This window comes from Scylla paramamosain, chromosome 30, assembly GCF_035594125.1.
Source record: "Scylla paramamosain isolate STU-SP2022 chromosome 30, ASM3559412v1, whole genome shotgun sequence".
In the NCBI taxonomy this organism is placed as follows: Eukaryota; Metazoa; Arthropoda; class Malacostraca; order Decapoda; family Portunidae; genus Scylla; species Scylla paramamosain.
Window position 1 is genome coordinate 7,431,409 of NC_087180.1, and position 10,206 is coordinate 7,441,614.

Consider the following 10,206-nt stretch of genomic DNA (forward strand, 5'->3'; position numbering starts at 1 on the left):
ATATTAATGAAATAATATATTGTGTTGCTGAAGGGCGTCAGAATATAGCATGCTTACAGCCTGTTTACTGCGAAGACTGGAGAAGTGTACAGGCAGGCTGACAACCACACCAGACCCCTGACAGTGTACGCTCATATTCACTCAGCAGGGACGTCCTCACCTGGCACATCACCTTGCTCTCTCTGGAGGACAACGCAACACAATGCACTAAGCCTCTGGTTTTTACAAGCTTTAGGGGCTGGTCCTACAACGGACGTTTGCGGTAAACAGTGACGCTGAATACAGGTGGATTTGACTTTGAATCAAATAATAACAACAGACGTCATCGCCTCTTACCTGCCTCCCCACCGCTCTTGAGAGAGGCTGTGTGATACGATGTGTGTGTATGTGTGTGTGTGTGTGTGTGTGTGTGTGTGTTTGTGTTGCTGTGCTATAAGAAGACAAATTTTGCAGTTTCATCGGCACCATAGGCAACGGGTGTATGGATAGGTATGACATTTAATGATGGTTTAATACACAATGGTTACCACAAACAAAGGTCTGGACACTGCCGTTACCGGGAGTGAAATTGGGTGGATTTAAAATATTTAGAGGTTTCGTTCAAATGTTTTTAATAAATATTCTGTTTCATTACAGATAACAAACTATATAACTTGGAGAGACGAACATTCTGACACACAGACTGGCCAATATAAATACACATATGACAAGATCGCCATTCACACATAGTGCGTACAGAAAGACAGTGACAGAAGTACTGACATACATACAGACAGAGTAGCACAAACATGGATATAAAATGACAGACAGACAAAGACCCACCATCACCATCACCTGGTGCATGAGCCCCAAACAGGGGACGTTGGTGTAGGCTCTTCATGCATCGTACTGGAAACGACAGTACGAGGAAGCATGTTCTTCGCGGTAATGTGGACACTAAGTCCTAAGGGCCTCGGGCCGTACAAGTTTGCCCCAGAAGAGCGGCACGCCGGACACCTCGTCCCGGATGAAGATGATCGATGGCTGATTGACATAAAAGACATTAGAGGTACCACTGCGAGTAAATACTGCACCAGTAGCAGCAGCAGCCTTGGTGCCCTCCTCGGTGACTTCGATGACGGTCTCGTGCACTACATCGTCCACCCACACAGGCTGCGTCGTCAGGCGGGAGAAATTCGCTGCGGCGGGATTGAACATGGACCCCATGTGCAGTTTCTCGAGCGTGTCTCGCAGGCTTGATTTGAAGGAAAGACGCATTCGAGGCAGTCCCACCCTCATCTCCAGTGGCCTCATTTTGGCAATGAGGGAGTTGATTTTCTCGGCGGACAGCTCCTGCTCCAGTGCCTCCAGATTGCCTATAGGCTGACCTCTGGGCAGAATGATGTACATGGCCTGCCGGCCACCTTTGTAGGGGAAGGCGGCCATGTGGGCCTTCAGTTCAGGGATGTTGATGTAGTTTATGGTGAAAGTGCCGCTCATAATGGGCACCTGAACTTTTCCTGCGCCAGTATCGAACTCCCTGTCCGCGGTCATCAAGGGGTCGAAGGACGTGAGCCATTTGCCGTTGAAGAAGACGGTGTTCACGGCAACAAAGGTGGTGAGAGGATGAAGGGGCTGCGTCAACAGATTGGGGATCATACCACTTGTGGATTCATTCACCCAATTGTTGATGGTTTTCGTGGACGCCACAGAAGAGTTGTGAAAGTCGAGCGTGGTGACTACACTGTTGTAGTGGGTGCGAGCCTTTTGGGTGAAGTCGTATATGATGCCCGCGCCTCTCTGCAGAAAGAGGCCGTTGGCTACGTTGAGAGTAACATCAGGTCCGTCACTGGAGAGATCTTCCATCAACCTTTGAAAACTGTGATGGACATCATTCTTGGAGTGAGTGTCTTCGAAGCGGAGACCACGCCGAAGCTCCCTGTGAGTGTGGCCCGAGGATCCCATCATGAGGATGGAGAGGAGGGCGCTAATACTGAGGGGCGATATAACCACATTGCCTGGTTTCTGCAGCTCCAGCGAGACATCCAGGCCAAGCTGTAAGACGCACAAACATTCAGACATGTTGCCTCATGGCTCCAAACCAATAATAAAAGCGTATTATATATTACAACGTATTTGTTTTACAATAAGCCGAGTCTCACCTCTTGAATCTTGTCCCCGAGCGTAGTCTGGTCTGACTCCCTTGAAGCGGGGAAGCTCTGGGGTTCTGGCATCGCCATACAGGCGGTGGCCGCCGCCAGCAGCACTAGGGCACGCATGCTGTGGGATTATACTTATTACCTTTGTGTTGACGAGGACATCCATGTCATGTGGTGTAGCACAGGTTTTGAGAAAAGAATGACATTAATAGCAACAATAGTAACAAAAATATCAATAATAATAATAATAATGTAATAATAATAATAATAATAATAATAATAATAATAATATTAATAAAAATATCAATAAAGATATTATTATTAATGATGGTAATAATGATAATAATAGTAATAATAACAATAACAATAATAGTAATATGCTAGTCGTGGAAGCACAAGTGTAAGACAAGTGTGATATTCTCGTCTGTCAAACACCGATATACTGCCTTGTATCAGAATTAATATAAATATTTTGACGGTATCTCCCATTTAAGAGAATGTCAGTCTGATATTAAGACAGCCACATATATATTTTTGAAATAATACACTGTGTTGCTGCAGGGCGCCAGAATGTGGCATGCTTATAGCCTGTTTACTGCGAAGACTGGAGAGGTGTACAGGCAGGCTGACCAATCATACCAGACCCCTGACAGTTTACAGTGTGCACTCATATTCACGCAGCAGGGATGTCCTCGCCTGGCACATCACCTTGCTCTCTCCGGAGGACAACACAACACAATGCACTAAGCTTCTGGTTTTTGCAAGCTTTAGGGCCTGGTCTTTTGACGGAATTTGCGGGAAAAAGTGACACTGAATAAAGGCGGGAATACTTTGAAACAGATAATAACAACAGACGTCATCGCCTTGCACTAACCTGATGGCGTCGCAGATGAACGTAAAAGACACACAGACGACCAGGACTATCACTGCCTACAGCTGAGATTGATGCTGCTGGTGGTACTGCTACTGCTGGTGTGGTGATAACAATGTCCTATAACGCCAGCGTGTTGTGGAGTCTCGAGGGGGGAGTGAAGTGGTTACCACTGTGAACTCGGATCAACTTCACTGTGACGACTTGCCCGCTTATGTGTTGTAGCTGTTAACTGTCCACTCACTGCAGCGGTGAGAGCAGTACTGCTGCAGTTTGCCTGAATTCCCCTTTAAATCTGAATTAGATTTGCGTCATAACAGGAAAGGCAAGGCCCCTCCCGTGGGAACTCCAGAGTTGCCAGATGGCGACTGATAGGAAATACTCGTATTAGAAGTGCCCGTGTGAAAGGTTGCCTGAGCCGTGCAGAAGGCATCTGGCATCTACACCTGTGCCTCACAGACACATGTTTACCTGATCAAGTCTACCATAATATTAAGTATTCACTATAAGTCTGACTGTTTTTGTTTTCTACAGCGTGACAATTAGTGATGAATACAAGACAGTAATGGCAAACATGATGCACACAGCGGCAGTCTGGCGTAGTATGTGGAAAACCCCAGTGACGTCAAGCTCCCCTCCTGCCTCACCCCTTCTCTCCACCCTGCCTTCGCCCCTGTGCATTCTTCCTTCCCTCCCTCTCTCTCTCTCTCTCGTCTGGGCTGAAGTTGTGCGCCGGTTTGATTGGTTTTTGCACGGGACCGGTGACATATTCGTAGCCGTCCCCTTGTACGTAGCAGCTATCTGATCTTTGTTTACAAACAACACCCAGACTACTGTGAATGCTTTGTTACTGCCGAATGAGAGAGAGAGAGAGGGGGGGAGGGGGGGAGGATGGTAGTGGATGGGAATTAGAAAATCGGAGAGTATGTTTTGGCACTGTATTACAACGAGTTCTCTCTCTCTCTCTCTCTCTCTCTCTCTCTCTCTCTCTCTCAGACTAGGTCAAACTGTCTTTTCGCATTGTGATGAACTTTTCATTCACTTCACAGAAATAGTAAAAAGATCATTAAAGAAAATAGAAGGTAGAGATCTTCTCATTATTATCATTATTATTATTATTATTATTATTATTATTATTATTATTATTATTATCATTATTATTATTATTATTATTATTATTATTATTATTATTATTGTTATTGTTATTATTTTATTTTATTTATTTTTTGTTATTATCATTATTATTATTGTTGTTGTTGTTGTTGTTGTTGTTGTTGTTTCTCGTTAAGTGTATGTAAGGATGAAATTGTCAGCCAGTACAGCTATATAACGAAAACACAGAGACTCAGGTTATCAAATAATTCTTTTCTCTTCTTTTTATAATCTGCAATGCACCTTGGCGATACTGTGTTTATGAATAAGAGATGCTGGAGATTTGATAAAGGCGCCACTGATATATAACATTTGGTGTTTGAATCCTACCAGGGCCATTCAAAAAACTCTGTCTCACCCAGAAAACGTCACAAGGGAAATACAGTGCATACATTATTTTTCAAATTTTTTTTTTTACTCAAGACATTGAATTCTTGAATTTTTTTTATATTTTCCCTTGATTAGTAATTTTCATTTTGTCACACTTGTAATCTAAGAATGATGAGCAGTTTTACAAATATTGTTATGTTTATGCGGTAACATCTAAAAAGGTGGATATCAGGGAGAGGTACACCCGTGGCACAAGGCGAGTCAGCCACACGCTTCATTCATCTGCGTGTGGCTGATGCCCTCTGGTCTTAGAGTCTGCCAGTTGTCAAGTTTACTAAGGAAACTGTCAGCAGATCTGTGATTGCGGTTCCGCCACACCAGACGATTAACATCAGCTTTGTCTCACTCCCTCAGGAACTTTTATTGGGTCATTATCTCTCAGATTGCCCGGCCATCTGAGTCTTCAGCATCACCTCATTGTCTACATGATGTACTTAGTGAACAAAATCGTCGTTTTGTGTTTTGAGTGATTATTTTGTGGTTTTGTGTGTGTAATAATAATAATGATAATTAATAATAATAATAATAATTATGATAATAATAATAATAATAATAACAGTAATAAACATTTTATTTGAGTTGCAGCCATGAGACTGAAAATATACATATCATTATTATATGGTTCTTGATGGTTACAGAGTGCAACGTGGGGTTACAGTGACTACAGTGGCAAGTAGAACTGCTTTACAATAGAGATTGAAAGAAATAATATCAGCTCTGTGGTGTGTTGTGCCTCCCGGACAAGGTTCGGTCCTGCTGGTGAGGTCGATGGCACAAAGCGACAGGAGGAAAGTTGGCTGAGGGAACATTCAAGCCTGGGCAACACTATGGGCGGCGGTGGACGGGTGGCGAGGCACAGGTAGGAGTCGCAGCTTCAGATATTGGGTCAGATGGCTACCAGGAGGGATGGTGTGGGTTGAGGCCGCTGAAAAGGATAGCAGAGGTCAGATGTGTGTGTGTGTGTGTGTGTGTGTGTGTGTGTGTGTGTGTTACTGTACCACAAGAGGCAAGGAATAGATTTTACACTTTCACCTGCAGCACAGGTAATGGGTGTATGAACGCATATAACACTTGATGATCCCTTCATGCATCATGGTTACTGTAAATGTGTGGATAATGCCGTTTCGGATGAAGGATTCTGCGGATGTAAAAGTTTTCGAGGTCTCACACAACTGTTTAATAAATATTTTGCTTTATTACAGTCAATTGATACAAAACATTGAGTGGCCGACACACAGACTAGCAAATATAAATATGCATATAACAAGATCGCCATTCACACATAGCGTACGTATACGGAAATACAAGGACAGAAACATTCACACACATACAGACAGAGCAGCGCAAATACGGATACAAATTGACAAACAGACAGACCCACCGTCATCTCCAGCCCACACATTCATCTCATGCATGGGCGCTACACAGGAAGCGTTGGTGTGGGCTCTTCATGCATAGTGCTAGAAATGTTAGTACAAGGAAGTATGTTGTTCTTGGCGATACTGTGGACACTAGGTCCTGAGTGGCTCAGGCCGCACCAGTTTACCCCAGAAGAGCGGCACGCCGGACACCTCGTCCCGGATGAAGATAATTGCTGGTCGATTGACAAAAAAGATATTAGAATTACCACTACGAAAAGATAATGCACCAGTAGCGGCGGCGGCCTTGGTGCCTTCCTCGGTAACTTCGATGACGGTCTCGTGCACTACATCGTCAACCCACACAGGCAGCGTCGTCAGGCGGGAGAAGTTCGCTGCGGCGGGATTGAACATGGACCCCATGTGCAGTTTCTTGAGCGTGTCTCGCAGGCTTGACTTAAAGGAAAGACGCATTCGAGGCAGTCCCACCCTCATCTCCAGTGGCCTCATTTTGGCAATGAGGGAGTTGATTTTCTCGGCGGACAGCTCCTGCTCCAGTGCCTCCAGATTGCCTATAGGCTGACCTCTGGGCAGAATGATGTACATGGCCTGCCGGCCACCTTTGTAGGGGAAGGCGGCCATGTGGGCCTTCAGTTCAGGGATGTTGATGTAGTTTATGGCGAAAGTGCCGCTCATAATGGGCACCTGAACTTTCCCTGCGCCAGTATCGAACTCCATGTCCGTGGTCATCAAGGGGTCGAAGGGTGTGACCCACTTGCCGTTGAAGAAGACGGTGTTCACGGCAACAAAGGTGGTGAGAGGATCGAGTGGCTGCGTCAACAGATTGGGGATCATACCACTTGTGGATTCATTCACCCAGTTGTTGATGGTTTTCGTGGACGCCACAGAAGAGTTGTTGAAGTCGAGCGTGCTGACTACACTGTTGTAGTGGGTGCGAGCTTTGTGCGTAAAGTTGTATATGATACCCGCGCCCCTCTGCAGGAAAAGGCCGTTGGCTATGTTAAGAGTAACATCGGGGCCGTCGCTAGAGATGTCTTCCATCAACCTTTGAAAACTGTGATGGAAATCGTTCTCAGAGTGAGCGTCTTCAACGTGGAGACCACGACGAAGCTCCTGGTGAGTGCGGCCCGCGGATCCCATCATGAGGACGGAGAGGAGGGCGCTAATACTGAGGGGCGATACTACCACATTGCCTGATTTCTGCAGCCCCAGTGAGACATCCATGCCAAGCTGTAAGACACACATACATTTAGATTTACTGCCTCGGCTCCAAAACATTAATTTTAGCGTAACTTTTTATCACAACGTTAGTTGATTTACAATAACTCGAATCTCACCTCGTGAATCTTGTTCCCGAGCGTAGTTTGGTCTGACTCCCTTGAAGCGGGGAGGCTCGCCGGGAAGCTCTGGGGTCCCGGCATCGCCATACAGGCGGTGGCCGCCGCCAGCAGCACAAGGGCACGCATGCTGTGGGATTATACTTATTACTTTTGTGTTAACGAGGACGTTTATGTCATATGTAACACAGGTTTTGAGAAAAGAATGACTTAATAGCAACAACAGTAACAAAAATATCAGTAGTAGTAGTAATAATAATAATAATAATAATAATAATAATAACAATAATAATAATAATAATAATAACAATAATAATAATAATAATAATAATAATAATACTAATAATAATAATAATAAAGATATTATTAATGATAATAATAATGATGATAATATAACAATAACAATAACAGTAATAATAACATGCTAGTCGTGGAAGCACAAGTGTAAGACAAGCGTGATATTCTCGTCTGTCAAACATCGATATACTGCCTTGTATCAGAATTAAGAGAAATATATTGACGGAATTACTTGTAAGTAAGGCGTGCCATCTTGCCCAAGGTATCTCCCATTTAAGAGAATGTCAGTCTGATATTAAGATAGCCACATATATATTTTTCAAATAATACACTGTGTTGCTGCAGGGCGCCAGAATGTGGCATGCTTACAGCCTGTTTACTGCGAAGACTGGAGAGGTGTACAGGCAAGCTGACAACTACAACAGACCTCTGACAGTGTACACTTTCATATTCACGCAGCAGGGACGTTCTCACCTGGCACATCACCTTGCTCTCTCCGGAGGATAACGCAACACAATGCACTAATCCTCTGGTTTTTGCAAGCTTTAGGGGCTGGTCCTACGACGGACATTTGCGGTAAACAGTGACACTGAATAAAGGCGGGAATGCTTTGAATCAGATGATAACAACAGACGTCATCGCCTTGCACTAACCTGATGGCGTCGCAGATGAACGTAAAAGACACACAGACGACCAAGAATGTCACTGGCTAGAGCTGAGATTGATGCTGCTGGTGGTACCGCTGCTGCTGGTGTGGTGATAACAATGTCCTATAACTCCGGCGTGTTGTGGGGTTCCGAGGAGGAAGTGAAGTGATTACCACTGTGAACTAGAAATAGCTTCACTGCGACAGCTTGCTGCTTATCTGCTGGAGCTGTCAAGTCCCCACTCTGCAGCGGTGAGAGCAATACTGCTGAAGTTTGCCTGAAAACTCCTTTAAATCTGGAAAAGATGTGCGTCATAACAGGGAAATTAAGTATCTGTTCGTGGGAACTCCAGGGTTGCCAGCAGGCAGCTGATGGGAAACTGTAGCAGTATGTTTGCCTGATGAAGTGTGCAAAACACTATCATAATATAAATAGTTCACTATCATTGTGACTGTTTATGTTTTATTCAACGTTACAATTAATGATGAATACAAAGCAGTGATGGAAACTCGCTGAACAACCCGTCACTCCGCCGTAGTATGTGGAAAACCCAAGTGACGTAAAGCTCCCCTCCTGCCTCGCCTCTTCTCTCCACTTCCTCTCTGCCCTTTTCCCTTCCTCCACTCCCTCCCTCTCGCCTGGGCTGAAGCTGTGCGCCGGTTTGATTGGTTTCTGCGCGGGACCGGGATGCCCCCTGAGTCTTGGCCAGACGAGGGAATGCACAGTGCCTGGGCAAGTACCTGAATGTGTCCCCGCCACTAACACCACCTCAATAGAAAACCGGAAATGTTTTTGTAACATCTTACAACTCTCTCTCTCTCTCTCTCTCTCTCTCTCTCTCTCTCTCTCTCTCTCTCTCTCTCTCTCTCTCTCTCTCTCTGATTATATCAAAATGTCTTTCTGCGTCGTGATAAGCATTTCCACTTCACAGAATTTTTTTTTTCTTGGATAGGGCACTGGCCGAGGGCGAGAGAAAAAAAAAAAAATAGGAACACTGAGGACCTTATCCTAAAGAGCCACATGGATCACCCAAAATTGGCGTATCATAGCGTAGGGCTGAGTATGGGAAGGAGTAAACAGACAGATTATTATTATTATTATTATTATTATTATTATTATTATTATTATTATTATTATTATTATTATTATTATTGTTTTTATTATTATTAGTATTGTTATTGTTACTGTTGTTAGTATTATTATTATTATTATCATTATTATTATTATTATTATTATTATTATTATTATTATTATTATTGTTATTATTATTATTATTATTATTATTATTATTATTATTATTATTATTATTATTATTATTAATATTATCATTATTGTTACTTTTATTTTTATTATTATTATTATTATTATTATTAATATTATTGTTATTATTATTATTATTATTATTATTATTATTATTATTATTATTATTATTATTATTATTATTATTATTATTATTGTTATTATTCTTACTTTATTATTATTATTATTATTATTATTATTATTATTATTATTATTATTATTATTATTATTATTATTATTATTATTATTGTTATTATTATTATTGTTACTTTTATTGTTATTATTATTACTATTATTATGATGATCATTATCATTATTATTATTATTATTATTATTATAATTATTATTATTATTATTATTATTATTGTTACTTTTACTATTATTATTATTATTATTATTATTATTATTATTATTATTATTATTATCATTATCATTATCATTATCATTATTATTATTATTATTATTATTATTATTATTATTATTATTATTATTATTATTCTCGTTAAGTTTATGAAAGGATGAACATGCCGGTGATCACTTTTGTATCCGGAAGCTACATTGACTCTGATCATTAACTCATTGTTTTCCCTTTTATTTATATTCTGCAGGGAACGGTCATGTCCACGTTCTTATGAATAAGGGGTGCCAGACTTACCACTGGGTCCACTGATATACATATACTAGTGGCCCCAGTAC

The 10,206-nt window shown here is 42.0% G+C and overlaps 2 protein-coding genes across 2 annotated transcripts; both read right to left on the minus strand.

Annotated features, from left to right (window-relative positions):
• Nucleotides 1–594: 594 nt before the first annotated feature.
• Nucleotides 595–3,374, minus strand: LOC135116210 (leukocyte elastase inhibitor-like). Its single transcript, XM_064033554.1, has 3 exons — nucleotides 3,013–3,374; nucleotides 2,142–2,259; nucleotides 595–2,034 (listed from the first exon to the last, which is right to left on the minus strand). The coding sequence occupies exons 2-3, from the start codon at nucleotides 2,256–2,258 to the stop codon at nucleotides 937–939; spliced, it is 1,215 nt and encodes a 404-aa protein (XP_063889624.1). The 5' UTR covers nucleotide 2,259; nucleotides 3,013–3,374; the 3' UTR covers nucleotides 595–936.
• Nucleotides 3,375–5,713: 2,339 nt separating this feature from the next.
• On the minus strand, nucleotides 5,714–8,775 carry LOC135116211 (leukocyte elastase inhibitor-like). Its single transcript, XM_064033555.1, has 3 exons — nucleotides 8,218–8,775; nucleotides 7,268–7,397; nucleotides 5,714–7,160 (listed from the first exon to the last, which is right to left on the minus strand). The coding sequence occupies exons 2-3, from the start codon at nucleotides 7,394–7,396 to the stop codon at nucleotides 6,063–6,065; spliced, it is 1,227 nt and encodes a 408-aa protein (XP_063889625.1). The 5' UTR covers nucleotide 7,397; nucleotides 8,218–8,775; the 3' UTR covers nucleotides 5,714–6,062.
• Between the last annotated feature and the right edge of the window lie 1,431 nt (nucleotides 8,776–10,206).

Bases quoted from the DNA above. Each gene is read 5' to 3' on its own strand.
- LOC135116210 (XM_064033554.1), bottom strand. From the start codon at position 2,258: ATGCGTGCCCTAGTGCTGCTGGCGGCGGCCACCGCCTGTATGGCGATG. The intron at 2,035-2,141 runs GTGAGACTCGGC...TGCGTCTTACAG, and splicing joins TCGGGGACAAGATTCAAGAG to CTTGGCCTGGATGTCTCGCT.
- LOC135116211 (XM_064033555.1), bottom strand. From the start codon at position 7,396: ATGCGTGCCCTTGTGCTGCTGGCGGCGGCCACCGCCTGTATGGCGATG. The intron at 7,161-7,267 runs GTGAGATTCGAG...TGTGTCTTACAG, and splicing joins TCGGGAACAAGATTCACGAG to CTTGGCATGGATGTCTCACT.